Consider the following 15,624-nt stretch of genomic DNA (forward strand, 5'->3'; position numbering starts at 1 on the left):
TGCCTGACCTGAACCCCATAGAGAATCTATTGGGCATTGCCAAGAGAAAGACGAGAGACATCAGACCGAATAATGCAGAAGAGCTGTAGGCCACTATTGAAGCATCCTGGTCTTCCATAACACCTCAGCAGTGCCACAGGCTTATAGCTTCCATGCCACGCCGCATTGAGGCAATAATTGCTGCAAAAGGGGCCCAAACCAAGTACTGAGTCCATATGCATGCTTATACTTTTCAGAGGTCCGATATTGTTCTATGTACACTTCTTGTTTTATTGATTGCATGTAATATTCTAATTTACTGAGATTGTGGATTTGGGGTTTTCATGAGCTGTAAGCCATAATCATCGCACTTATGTCAAATCATGGCTTGAACTATCTTGCTTTGCATGTAATGCATCTATCTCATATATAAGTTTCCCCTTTTACGTTGCATTACTGAAATAAATGAACTTTTGCACGATATTCTAATTTTTCGAGTATCACCTGTACAGTAGATGCTAAAAAGTTGAACAAGACCAAAGCAGCATATAATTTCTCAAGTGAGTTTAATAATCAGTAGGTCATTGGCCTGCTCTTCCATTCACGTAATAAACTGACAGTTTTGTTTTACTTCATAGGGTTATTTACTAAAGTGAGAATTCAAAGTAAATTCAAGGTAAATTATAAATTTAAGGTAAAAAAAAAAAAGTATAACCCTATTAGATTTTTCTATTCCATATGCTATAAAACATAAAAAAGCATTGTGCTTAATTTTACATATTTATGTAAATGTTTCAAAAGATGTTGTTCCATATGAATTCAACATGCAAATATATATATTTTTAAGCTCTAAAGGTTTGGATGTTTCTCCTAATTTCAAAGTTTTTCGACTCTTTTTTCGACTGCTTTTTGACAGTATTTTTGTTTTTCTGTTACAGCATTTACTCTTTTCGTTCACTGATAGGTGTGCTCTGTTGCTTCTTGTTCAGAGATACACAACTGTTGTGTCTCTGAAATAACTTATTGTTTGTTGTAGAGTTCCAGCAAGGTTGCAGCTGAATGCATTCTATAGAAGATCCCGAAGGGTAGGCAGATATTGGTAATAATGGCCCAAATAGTAAACCCATAAAATTCTACTTCCAAGTCGTTGTCAAAACGAATCCTAGCTCCAAATGCAGGCATAATCCAGAACTGAAAAAAATTGCATAAACATTAATGACATATAGTATTGATAGAAGCTATTATAGTTATATATCTATCGATAAAGTCCTTGCACTCAGGCTAAAAAAAAACTGTACATGTGCCAGGTGCCAGTCCTAAAGGCATAGAGAAAATAAATAGTTTGTCTGCACTCACGGTCTTGAATTTGGATAATGTCCTTTATTAAAGGAACACTATAGGACCTGGAACACAAATATGTATTCCTGACACTATAGTGTTAAAAGCACCATCTAGCCCCTCCTGGCTCACCCTTTCCCCCTAAAATATAGTAAAATCTTACTTTTGTTTAAGTCTGCAGCTGCTGGCTCTGCCCCTGATCTGCCCACTTGGCTGTCATCATCAGAAGTGTTGTTGTGAGCCAATCACAAGGCTTTACCATAGGATTAGCTGAGACTGTCAAGGAGGCAGATCAGAGACAGGGCCAGCACAAGTCAAACACAGCATGAACTCACAGAGTGTATTACTTCCAAACATATACGTTTTAATGCACTTCATATATTATACAAATTGTGTGTAATCAGTCACACAATTTGTATAATATATGAAGTGCATTAAAACCTATATGTTTGGAAGTAATACAATATATATTTTATCCTCCATTATTTACCTAACTTATTCCCTGGTTATTTAAACTGCTCTTGGGAGGAACAACATTCCTTAAAAGTTCTGATATAATCTCATGGAATAGTGAATATATTTATGGCAACAATATATTTATGTGAGGAGAATTACTCATGAGCAGGAAGTAATAAACATTACAGAATGTATAATGCCTCAGGCTCTGATTACATAGAACACTATTTTTGATAGCTATTATGCCATATTCATAGCAGGACTCATTATGATGTGAGGGTAGAAAATGCCTCCAGGACAGTTGTGCTTTGAAGATTTGATGTTATCCCCTCATATATTTGTAACCTGCTCTGTCCTACTGTAGCACATCACCCAATATTCCCACCCAAGTCTCGAGTGAGGTGAGACTTGCCTGGCAGAGCAGAGTTTTCAAAGCATGGGAAAGTCTTTAATTTTAATGGGCATGGGAAAGCCCATTATTTAATATATCTATGGGCTGGGGCATGGTCGGGGGCTGAGGCATTGTCGGGAAGGTGGAGGTGGGTGCTGTGCCTAGGCCAGGCCGCTGGGGGGGTCACTGTTTAGCTGCTTAGTGGACATATCTCCACCTGCAACATGATGGGTGGGTACATTAGGGAGATAATATATGTCCCTTAAGCTAATATGTGGGACACAATGATCCCCATAGACTTTTTATTTTTATTTTCTTAAGTAACTAACTATTTATTAAAAAGACTGATACATGTGCTTTCAGTGCAAAGTATTGTCTGTTTTGGGTCCGCCAACCCATTTATAAAGTTGGGCTGCTTTAATTTTGACTTGCATTAAATGCAGGCAAAATTCGATACAAAAATTGGCGAAAAATTATTGATAATTATCGACAGATATAATTAAAGTGAGGCCTATGTCGGGACAAAAAAAGTATCCCTATATTGCCAAATATTAAGAGCAGTTTTTTGCTTTGACTCAATGAATACAACTTACTAACATTGTCCTGGTCATTATTCGTCTAAACTGTTTAAACTATTAGCTTTGATGTAGCCCCACATGTACACTTCAGAACTTACAATTACATTGCTGAGGAAGAGGAACATATAAATATCCTTCATTGTTTTTCTAATCTTGAGGTGTGACTTGAGTTCATCAGTAAATGTGGTTCTTCTTGATGGTTGATGAACTGGAAGATGAGATGCATTTGGAGGGATGTTGGAAACAAAACTTACATCTTTCATTTTTTCGCAGCTAGAAGTGTCTAAACAGTCAAGGTAGTTGATACTGTGATTTGGTGGGAGACGATGCAATCCTTCAATGATTAAAACATTCTGGAGAGAGTGCTGAACAATCATAAGGAGTGAATAAATAAGAGTGAGACAGTTCAGGAGACTATAGGGATTGGTGGCCACCATGGCTACAATAGAGTAGTAAGAAATTGCATATTGACCTGCGGTCGTACCCAGTAGTAGAACCATATCCAATGTGCGAGTCGGGTTCTTCTCATTATCCATATGTCTTTTATCAAGGTGGAAAATAATTATGCCCACCAAGTTTGCCAAACTCATAATCACAAGGCTGATCACATGGAAAAAGTAGAACGAGGTGAGAGATAACAAGTCGTTGAAAGAATTTTCCCTACCTATTTCGTACATGATGAACATCACAAGGCCAGCAGCTAGAACAGACAGACCTGAGATTAGACCCAGAAAAGGGACATGTTTGCGAACAGCTGGTCCTTTCCCATGGCTATGGGAAGCATTGTCATCAATTTTCCGTGCAACATTTTTCCACATGATATAAATCAAGGTGGCTGCAAAGAGGTTGTATTCAATGTTGAAGGGGTATAAATAATAAATTTCACTGGGAACAAAATTACACAATAACGTGCACTCACAGTCAGAGTTTTCAAATCGACCTGTGGAGCAATAAAACAATAATATGTTGGAAATGGTGATACTTAAATACAGTTACCATCTGTCCGATAGGAAGCCAAATAAGATTTACTTATATCTACTTTTTTCTGACTTTTGAGCCACAATTTAATATTGCTGGATAATCTATTCAAATTATTTCATATTTTTGGAGAAACCTTTAAAATGTTTTAGTATTATGAAAAATATTTTAATTTTGTAATATTTTCATAAATTAATATATTTTTATATATGATATCTATTATATTTAGATTTTTTTTTTTTTTTTTTTTAGAAGTTTAGCCATACAAATTAAGCCCTCAATTTAATAAGCTTTCCCAATGATTCAATACTGCTAGAAATGCTTTCCAAATGATTTATCTAAAAAAGTCACCATTACAATCTATTGGAATTTTGTAGATATATAATCTAACAATATTGAATTATTATTATTATTATTATTATTATTATTATTATTAAAAGTTATCTGGTGGAAATTTCCTCCGTATATGACAATGATAATCATATGTACACAATAATTTATTATATGTAATTTCTACAAATCATTTTGCAAGATCAACTGGGTGAAGCATCTACAGCTATAATTAAATTACTTACTTTTTATTTTTATATTTATCTCCTACAACATTTCCTCCCAGAAAGTAAAATTCTATTGTAATGACCCTGTTACAGGATAAAAAAATGTGTACACAAAATTTGGCTAGATAGCTTAAACAAAAATGACTCTGCTTTTTGGCCATATTGTTAATTGCAAAAAAGTGTACAAACATAATATAACTGAGAAAGCATATTAACATAATCCAATCAAATATTAATCCTTGTATGAAAGGGGATGTAGGGAAGCAGTGCCTCCAGAGAATCCTCAAATTTGTGTAGTGTCGAGGTAGTATTAAAAAAAAAGGAAGAAAAAACGAAATATAGTGTAGTATATTTGGAGACTGATGAATAAAATAAACAGAGTAACACAATTTCCTGGAATAATCACTGCCTGTGAATGTGTTGATGGTCCTGGTCCTTACAGGAAGATACTCTAGGCCAGTCAGTTACTCTTGATGCCAAGCATTAAGGTGTCTTCTCCTCTATTGTACAAAGTTGTGGCAATAGGAATTCACCAGTATATAGGATGAAAATAAAAAAGAATATACTACTCTCTCTGTTTAAGTGAGATTAGAATAAATAAAAGGAGGTATACGCATATAACTCAAAAGTAGGTTTTGCGCAATCCCCAACAGAGTAGGTGGTATCTTCCCCATCAAAGAAATGAAAGTGTGAATCCCCCAATAATATCTTCAAGGATAAAATCAGGAAGGTCAAAGTGTAGTAAAAAAAAATGTTTTATTTAAGACAAAAATAATAAAACCAGTATACAGCATAAAGACAGTAATGTATGTTGTCGAATTGGGAAAGCACAGTCTCTAAAGATACTACACTATATTCCATTTTTATTTTCTTTCATACTACCTCAACACTACACAGATTTGAGAACAGTCTGAAGGCGCTGCTTCCCTACATCCCCTTTCATACAGTACCTTTTTACGGTCAGAAAGAAGAACTCTGGTATGGTGTGGTATAAGCTGCCAAACTCCTATCAAACAAGTGCCAGAAATCTCACTGTTTTATCCGTTTGAAATATTAATCCTTGTTTTAAACACGTTTGGGCTTGGTAAATAGAAGAGAAGCAGGAGAACAAACAAAATATACATAAATGAATCAAACATGATAAATGGGAACCATCCAGTAAACTCATACAGGTCACTACAAGTATGTATGATGGAAAATTTGGTTTGCCCAAATAGTTTTGTCATAAAACAAAAAACTACTTAGCTGAACCAAATTGCGGCCATTATTTGGTTCAGTTCGTACAAATTTTGCGTGCATATTTTTGTTGCAAACACAATTTGGACACCTTTTATTTTTAACCTCACTCATTTCCTTCCCCCAATTCCCACAGGGTTAATTAAACAAAGAAAAGTCTATTGAGTCAATATGACAAACTATATTAATATGACAAACTATATTAATAAAACACCAACGACTGGGCAGCATTTGGATAGCTATGGGCTCTAATTATAATAACACTATGGGAACCTAATAAAAAACAAATATTAACCTTTGGGGAACTAATGTTCCCTCTAGCCAAACCCATAGGCAGTGTTGGGGCTAATAATATAATATAAAAGTGGTGTGGACATATTGTTTTTTGAGCACTTACATAATGTCCACCCCAGTGGATTGGGGCTCCAAGCACCTAGCCACCCCCTCCAATAAAAAAATAATGGCTTCCTCACTCTAATAATAGTGAGGATAGCCCAATAAACTAAGTTCCTTAAAAAAAAGAAAAATCATACTTCTTTCTTCTTAAAGCTTATTTTTTTCAGCTTCGAAAAAGGCCAAATTAAAACTCTTAGAGTCCTATCGCAATTATAAAATTATAAAAACGAACTAATTGACATTTAAAAATAGATCAAAGTTGGCCAATTAAGAGCTCTGTGCAGGCGGAGCTTGCATCAGTGGCATACTAAGGTTGGGGGAGGGGTGGTCGTCCGCCCTGGGTGACACTCAGTATAGGGGTGCCAAGCTGCGGGTGACTATCGGGTGGCCAATGCATTTAGGGGCCTCCTGAGGGCATAGCTCCCAAACTTGTTATCCTTAAATATGGCTATTTCACATAGGGATAACAAACAAGGGAGGTATCTACTATAAAATTGAAATATTAAAAAAGAAAAGGGATTTTCTAAATTTTGTTCTTTCAGCTGTTGTACTAACTTCCTAAATTGGTACCTTTATGTGGAATTTCCATATGTAAGTGTACCACATTAGGGCACACTTTAGCTCCCTTGTTTGGTGTCCTCATTACCACATAAGGATTACAAATAAGGGAATCCATTTGGTTTTGTATCAGCGTTTGTATCTGTGTGTCTTTGTACTTGTGTATCCATATGTGTGTCAGTGATTGTGTCTGTGTAGCTGCATATGTGTCAGTGTGTGTATGTGTGTGAGACTGCGTGTCTATGTATCTGCATGTGTGTACCTGTGTGTATATGTATCTGGATGTGTGTCAGTGTGTGTATATGTGCATACATCTCTACATCCCACCAACGTTACACACAAATACACCCATGCATTCCAATGTCAACGCTGCATACACACACCTCAGTATTTAAACACCACCATTATATATAACCACACCACTGCATTCAAAATCCTACACAAAAATGCATGCCTGCATTAAAATGCCAATACTTCATACAAACACACTCGTACATGCACTCTCACATACTCCATACAAAAACATGCTTACATTCAAAAACACAAACACTGCTCAGTGCTAAATACATTTTAAAAAATACATTTAAAAAAAGTGTTTTTTACATTTTAAAATGTGTGCAGGAGGCGGGTAGAGCCAAAAATAAAAATAGGACTCACCCCGGGTACCAAATGCTTTAGTTATGCCCCTGGCTTGCATAACAGGAAAAGCCCTTATAAGGCCTCCACAATTTCAATCAGAGCACTCTGATTGGAAGATTTGTAAACTAACCAGTCAGCGAGCTCTGACAGGCAAGTTAACGCAAGCTACTTGTAATTAGACAAATGTCAAATAAACAAAGTGCGTGGACAAATTTTCTTCCATAATCACTTTGTTTTTCCAGTAAATTTATTCAAATTGTAGTTAATTAGTGCTTCATACAAACATGAATGCCCAAGTCCAATTAATATATGTACATGGTAGCCATACATAACTAGCCTGTCACACACATACATAACCTGCCATGCACGTATACATAACTTGGCACACAGCAATCTAAATAGCAACAGCCTCACGCACATACATAGACACAAACTAGCATACATCCACACACTGACACATATAAAATAGCCTCGCGCAAGCACACATACCTAGCTATACATACAGGATAATTTGGTAAAATGAGAATGCAAAGTGAATTTCAAATTTAAGATCAAAACAGCCAAACTGGAAAAATTGTCCAAGTCATTGATGTTTTCATTGTAGCTATTTTGGTCTTTAATTTGAAATCTCACTTTAGTGGATAACCCCAACAGCCACATATTAGCAGACATTCAGAGACAAACTAAAAGGCATTCATAGATACACAGGCATACAGACACAAACTATCTCTCCTCCACAGACAAATATTCTCACACATAAATATGCACATGTCAGCACACACATTATCAGAATTATTTAATGAAGTGAGTATTACTAGAATTTCAGAGTGAACTCGCAGTAATTTGCAAATGTAAGGACAACGTAGCCAAACTGAATACAGAACTGACTAGGAGAATGCTTCTAAATTGGCAATATTGGCCGAAATTGTGAAATTCACAGGGTTATTCGATAAAGTGAGACTTGAATTCAAGGTGAATTTCAAAGTTAAGGCCAAAGTAGTTAAACCAGAAGCATAGCTGACTAAGACATATGTTCCAGGTTGGCTACTTCTGCCTGGAATTTAAAATTCACCTTGAATTCTCATTTTAGTGAACACCTTCGTAATTTTGAAGTGATTTTGAAATCCCAGAAATCCTCGGTTTAGTGAATAACCTTGCATAACTTTATTATCCCTTACTCTTCTCCCCCTGCTGCTCATATTAGTCAGAAAGGTAGACATAGTTTTGTTTTTTGGACTAGTACCCTGCTCACCCCACCCAAATAGTGAACTTGTTTATAAACATCGTGCCAGTTTTTCTGAAACTTACAGTTCTCTTTCCTGCCGTATGTATATAATATTAGTATATATCGAATAGAGGAGACATACCTTGGCTAATGTTTTCACTCATTTCGGTTCCATTTGGTGATAGATATCTTTCTAATTCAACAGTGTGATGTCTGGCTTCCTCTGTAACAGCAATCACCCACACTGCCAGGTTAATGATCATCAGCAGCATGAGACCACACCTATGAACAGAATCACATAAGGTCACACTTACCCTAGATGTACACAAAGTACTATAGAATTATTTCACATTTAACAAACGGTTCAATACAATCATCAATTGTAGATTATGCTAGCTTTAGTGTACCTATAATCTTAAATTGTATTAATGACAGGAGGCGAGTATTTGCTTAAGTCTCTCTTTACTAGAATTCCACAGCAGCACAGAAAAACAACCAATCAGAAAAAAGTTAGGTACTATAAAGCTCCCCTCCCCATACATCATGTCCTCTTTCAAGCAGCAACAAAAATAGAATAAAAGGCAGAAAACATAATGGGGAAGAAACAAAGTCCTAGATACGATGAATACAACAATGTCCACCATCCGAGAAGAACTGCCAAACCAGATAGTGTTGATGGACTGTAAACTGAAACGAGAGAAAAACAGAATCGAACAGGTTGATTATCCAATGAAATGTACTCTGAATAAACATGTAGGTACCCAATGTAGCAACCAAAAGTACCTGAATATGTAGATATCCCAACCCTACTTATGAAAAAACAGACATAAGAACAGGTGACAGGTAGCAGAGACAACAAGCAGAGTTGCATACGTACCTGATTAATCCAAACTATTAAAATTAAACAAGGGAGGGATAAGAACGGGTGGGAAATACTCGCCTCCTGTCATTAATAAAATTAAGATTATAGGTACACTAAAACTAGCATAATCTACAATTTTATAACATGACAGGAGGCTTCGTATTTGCTGTTTTAACGCTCAGTCAACAAATCCAACGCTGTTTGTTTCGCTGGTACCTATTCCGGGAGCTATCCGAGCAATCCTAAATGGACCTTCCAACTGCGATAAATGACAGTAGACGGATTGATGAAGATGCCAGCTGATGAAGTATCCCAAATATGGAAAAAACACCATCCGCTGATAGATCCATTGTACGTGGGGTTGCGACCTGTTTCCTACCAGCCGGTCCATGAGCTGCCAAGCTGACCTATTAGCCATTTCTCTGTAGTTATAAAATGTCGAAGGTCATTTGCGGACTTAGGGCCATGAGAAGACACTGCCACCATGTCTCAACTCTTGATGTGTAAGGTGGCTCCACCGATCGTGCCAGGGTCACCCGGCGATGTGGCCTTGCAGGTAGATCTCCATAATAATTCCGTAATAGAACCAAGTAGGATCTTTTGTTCCCTCATGGCCTACCAGGTGAGATGTCTCATCCGAGAATAAATCTATTATGCAGGTAAGAGTGTGGTCAAACTAGCCGTATCCTAAGTGATTTCAATATTCCAAATGAACTGTGTAATCCTCGGCTGCGGTAGAGAAAGGACTCCAAAGAAGGACGTCCAATCAGGGTCCCAAACTGAACTTGTGTGGTGGAACGGTGGTCGACTATTCTGGGAATAGTGGGTCCCGGAAATATTCAAAGGGATGGGAAACGTAAACCGTCTAAGAGTGATAGACGTCTAAGAGTGATAAGATGTACGGATCCAATGGTGATTGGGACCTGTATAACAACGAAGAGTCTTCACGTGCTGTAGTGAGAGAGTGAAATAGTCCGATTACCCGTCGTACGATCCTGTTCCATGCCCGACCTGTCAAAATTCGTGAAGGGGTTCCTGGTCTACACTCCACCTACAAGATAGGGTATTATATAGTCCCTGTACCCCTGACTGTCCGGGCACGTATCTCCCAGAGTAGGCCCTAGGTCAAGTGACCCGGGAATGTGAGTTCCATAATCGAAGTCAAAGTCTCCCTATAGAGGGGTACCTCCTTCTTAGCTTGGAGTCCCGCGAACACATAGCGTTCTCCAATACGCAGGCAAGGCGTAAAGTCCCTTCGCTCATGACAGGTGACTCCAGAGAGCAGATACAGCAAAATAAAAGAGAATCAATAGACAGCTTTGTCACAAGGCTGAGAGAAAAATCTGCAAGCTGTGAGTATGGCTCCTTGAGAGATGAACTTATTTGTGACAAAATAGTTCTAGGTATTAATACTGAGAGTATCCGCCGCCGTCTATTGATGGAACATGATCTAAACCTACATGCAGCAATTGAGATATGTTGCACTGCAGAAGTTACTGACAAACATATGAGAGCTATGGAGCAGGATAAACAGACTGACAGCATCAATGCAGCCTTCAAGCAACAGCTAAGCTTGAAGAACCACCAGCACAAGCATCAACACCAAAGCACCTCACCTGTGAGCAAGTCTACATCATGTAAGTACTTTGGTAGTATACATGTTAGAGAGAAAGAACAGAGTCCTGCATATGGAAAAATCTGTAGATCATGTGGTAGGCTTAATAATTTTGCTGGAGTATGTCTGTCAAGAAGAAAGGAAGCAAGGAAGCTAAACACAATTGAACACATGTCTGATTCTGAGGATGCAAACCATGTGATTTATTCAAAGGAATGCATTGGTGCTGTAAAGTCTAAGGGCAACAAATGGTTTGTAAATCTCAGACTGAATAATATATGCCAACCCTGCCAGCTGGATTCTGGTGCAACATGTGGTGTCATGCGTTTAAAAGACAAGATGAAACTGGCACCTAGGGCACCACTTCAGCCCAGCAGCACCAAGATGAAGCTATATTCAGGGGAACTAATGGAATCATTGGGACTTTTCCAAACAGAGTGCAGCATACGTGAAAATATACACAAACTTGAATTTGAGAAACTTGAAATTGTTGAAGCCAATCAGAAACCACTATTGTCTGGTTCAACGTGTGAGCGCCTGGGACTGATGCAATTCACAATTCCTGTGGAGCTGCACAATGTTGATATTCAGCTACAAAGCTCTTGGCTAGAACACTGACAAAACTGCAGCTTCTCAATGTCTATAATGATGTGTTTAATGGCCCAGTAGTATCTGTTCCAGGAGTGGTTCATTCTGAACTGGATCCTACCATTTCACCAGTACAATGTGCCCCACGCAATGTGTCTATTAAGCCACAAAAAAAAAAGCGCAACTGGATAAGTATGAAGCTGACGGACATCTTACATCAGTATCAGAGCCAACTGACTGGATAAGCAACATGGTAGTTATTAGAACGCCTGAAAAGATTAGAATTTGCATTGATTTGCATCCAAAGTTTCTTAACATGACCCTGAGAAGGTCACACTACATAATGCCAACACTTGAGGACTGTGGTGACAATCTGTCATCAAACTAATATGGTGACCAGGGGTCGTGTGACCAAGTTCATGTAGATCTTTCTTACAGGGGGATAAGCTTTACCCTTTGATATGGTAATTGGGTAATTCAATACCTTTACAAGTCAGGAAAGTGATAACCACTTCCCCCTATCCTCATTCCTCTCTGTTCCTTCTTGGCTGTGCTGCAGAGCAGATGTGCAGATGCCATGTGCTATCATGGTGAACCATGTTACACTCTGTTGCTTCCTTTTCTTCCTTGGTGGATGTGATGTTGAACTTGCAGCAGTGAGCCATTACTAGATGTGAAGGCCTAACCATGGATGAGATCAAACGTGTGGGGAAGGGGATTACTATATAGATAGATAGATTTAAAAAGGGTTGTTTCTCCGTGGGTCTGGGCTGTGTGTTTGTGATACATTTATAGTATTGTGTTGTTGCCTTCTAATAAATACCTTTTAATGTAGATGAACCTTGTGTAAAATATATATTAATTTGGTGATACACCACAAGGATGTTTTGCACAAACTGCCTAAAGCACAGGCTTTTACACTTGTTGATGCAAGAGATGCCTTTCTACAGTGCAAACTGGATGAAAAGAGTAGCTACATGACCACTTTCTGGACTCCCTGGGGCCAAAAGAGATGGCTCAAGCTGCCGTTTGGCGTCTCCGTAGCCCCAGAAGTATATCAGCGAAAGCAACATGAACTGTTAAGTGGGCTCCACAGTATTGAACCAATAGCAGATGACATTCTTATAATTGGCTTTGGTAATACAGATGAGGAAGCGGAGCATGACCATGATGAGAAGCTAGTAGCATTATTAGATCGCTTATTGATTATTAGATAGCAGGTAATGCTGAGACTCAGCATAAAGAAATTACAATTCAAGTTACAAGAAGTCCGCTTCCATGGACATTTCTTGTCTCAACAAGGCTTGAAAGCAGACCCAGATAAGATTAGAGCCATTGTGGACATGCCACGGCCTGGTGACACCAAAGCAGTGCAGCGTTTTATTGGCTTTGTCACATACCTAGCAAAATTCATGCCACATTTGTCTGAGGTGTGTGAGCCATTGAGAAGGCATCTAGATAAAGATGCAGTTTGGCATTGGCTTCCCAAGCATGACCAGGCAGTGGAGGAAATAAAACGCTTGATCACAGCTGCCCCAGTGCTAAAATATTATGATGTTAAAAAGCCTGTTACAATACAAAGCGACTCAAGCAAAAATGGCCTAGGATGTTGTCTATTGCAAGAAGGTCAGCTAGTTGCATTTGCATCCAGAGCACTCTCTTCAGCTGAAATTGAAAAGGAATGTTTAAGCATTATTTTTGCCTGTCAGCGTTTCCATCATTATCTCTATGGCCGGGATGCAATCATTGCTGAAACTGATCACAAACCGCTAATAGCCATATTCAAGAAGCCGCTTTTATGTGCTCCAAAGCGTTTGCAGAACATGATGCTTACATTGCAGAATTACAATCTCAATGTTGTGTACAAGCCAGGATTTGAAATGTACATCAGTGACACCCTAAGCAGAGCTATAAAGGAACACGTGGCACCTGGAGGTGAGCATGAGCATCTTGCAGTTTGTTTGCCTCAGCAGGAACAGCATTTTTTTTGCCGAAGTCAATCAAGTAGACTCTTAATGTCACAGATCAGCGGCTACATCAGCTCATACAGCACACAGAAAGTGATGCAACTTTGCAAGGACTGAAGTCTATAGTTCTGATGGGGTGGCCAGATGAAAAGGATGCAGCACCTGCCAATGTGAAGGAATATTGGTCCTTCAGAGATGAGATCAGCATACAAAATGGTATCTTGTACAAGGGTCATATTGCCGAAGTCACTAAGAGGGATGTTATCGCGCATACACTCAAGCCACATCGGAGGTGAGGCTTGCTACAGACAAGCTTGTGATACTCTTACTGGCCCAACATTCAAGGTGAAATCAAATACTTTGTCAGCAATTGTCCCACTTGCAATGAATATGCACACTCGCAACAAAAAGAAACCATGATGTCACATGAGATACCTATACGGCCTTGGCAGATTGTAAGCATGGACTTATTCAACCATGCTGGAAAAGAGTATTTGCTCTTAGTCGATCATTACTCAGACTTCTGGTAAATTTAACTGCTTCCTGACCTGTCCACTGAAACTACAATTAATCGAGGCAAGGCGCAATTTGCACGTCATGGCCAACCTACTAAACTGATTTCAGACAATGGTCCTCAGTTTGCAAGCTTACAGTTCAGGAAATTTGCTACTGAATGGGAGTTTGAGCATGTGACGTCTTCACCACATCATCCACAAGCTAATGGCAAAGCTGAATCTGCTGTGAAAATAGTGAAGAATTTAAGCAAAAAAGCTAAAAGTGATGGTAAAGACCCATGGAAAGCCATCTTACATTGGAGAAACACTCCAACAGAGGGTATGGATAGTAGTCCGGCACAGAGACTGATGTCAAGGAGATTAAAGAGCTCCTTACCAGTATCCAACAAGCTACTTGAACCCTCTGTAATACAAGGTGTACCAGAAAAGTTACGACTTAAGAGGCAAGTGTTTAAGGCTAGATATGACTCATCTGCTAGGGATTTACCTGAACTGAATATTGGGGAACAAATCCGTATGAAACCGCTTCCTGGAGATCGAACAGGTCGCTGGAGAATGGGAACCTGTCTGCAATATCTTGTGGATATCAAAGGAACTCTACCGACGCAATCGTGTGGATCAGCTAGTGGCGAGAAGCCCAATTCTCAATATCCAGTTGACAAGCCAGACACACCTGGTATTCCAAGGACACACTCACATGTCGGCAGTGAAGAAGAAGTAATACCACAGACTAGTACTAATGACAGCCCTGAGCAAGCAGGACCTGACAGCAGTCAAGTTCAAAGCATGCTAGTAAGTGGTGGGAAGAGTCCAGTAACCTCAGAGAGGGCTAAAAGACTATTTGCACAACCTGGACCAGTCGTCACTTGTACTGGAAGACATTCACAACCACCTGAGAGACTTTACCTCTAGAACAGAGTCCTGCATATGGAAAAATCTGTAGATCATGTGGTAGGCTTAATCATTTTGCTGGAGTATGTCTGTCAAGAAGAAAGGAAGCAAGGAAGCTAAACACAATTGAACACATGTCTGATTCTGGGGATGCAAACCATGTGATTTACTCAAAGGAATGCATTGGTGCTGTATAGTCTAAGGGCAACAAATGGTTTGTAAATCTCAGACTGAATAATATATGCCAACCCTGCCAGCTGGATTCTGGTGCAACATGTGATGTCATGCGTTTGAAAGACAAGATGAAACTGGCACCTAGGGCACCACTTCAGCCCAGCAGCACCAAGATGAAGCTATATTCAGGGGAACTAATGGAATCATTGGGACTTTTCCAAACAGAGTGCAGCATACGTGAAAATATACACAAACTTGAATTTGAGAAACTTGAAATTGTTGAAGCCAATCAGAAACCACTATTGTCTGGTTCAACGTGTGAGCGCCTGGGACTGATGCAATTCACAATTCCTGTGGAGCTGCACAATGTTGATATTCAGCTACAAAGCTCTTGGCTAGAACATTGACAAAACTGCAACTCCTCAATGTCTACAATGATGTGTTTAATGGCCCAGTAGTATCTGTTCCAGGAGTGGTTCATTCCGAACTGGATCCTACCATTCCACCAGTACAATGTGCCCCACGCAATGTGTCTATAGCCATTAAGCCACAAGTAAAAGCGCAACTGGATAAGTATGAAGCTGACGGACATCTTACATCAGTATCAGAGCCAACTGACTGGATAAGCAACATGGTAGTTATTAGAAAGCCTGAAAAGATTAGAATTTGCATTGATCCAAA

At 38.9% G+C, this 15,624-nt stretch overlaps 2 protein-coding genes across 2 annotated transcripts in view; one reads left to right on the forward strand and one right to left on the reverse strand.

Annotated features, from left to right (window-relative positions):
• Positions 1–15,624, forward strand: part of USH1G (USH1 protein network component sans) — a 784,266-nt gene that overhangs the window by 138,686 nt on the left and 629,956 nt on the right. The gene's annotated exons all lie outside the window — the stretch shown is intronic.
• Positions 952–15,624, reverse strand: part of LOC134614835 (proton channel OTOP2-like) — a 37,816-nt gene continuing 23,143 nt past the window's right edge. Inside the window, exons 4-6 of the mRNA XM_063459056.1 lie at positions 8,474–8,613; positions 2,841–3,682; positions 952–1,170 (exon numbers count right to left, since the gene is read on the reverse strand). Of these exons, the coding sequence (XP_063315126.1) occupies positions 1,000–1,170; positions 2,841–3,682; positions 8,474–8,613 (1,153 nt within the window). The 3' untranslated portion in view covers positions 952–999. The remainder of the gene's footprint in view (positions 1,171–2,840; positions 3,683–8,473; positions 8,614–15,624) is intronic.

Source organism: Pelobates fuscus, chromosome 6, assembly GCF_036172605.1.
Source record: "Pelobates fuscus isolate aPelFus1 chromosome 6, aPelFus1.pri, whole genome shotgun sequence".
In the NCBI taxonomy this organism is placed as follows: Eukaryota; Metazoa; Chordata; class Amphibia; order Anura; family Pelobatidae; genus Pelobates; species Pelobates fuscus.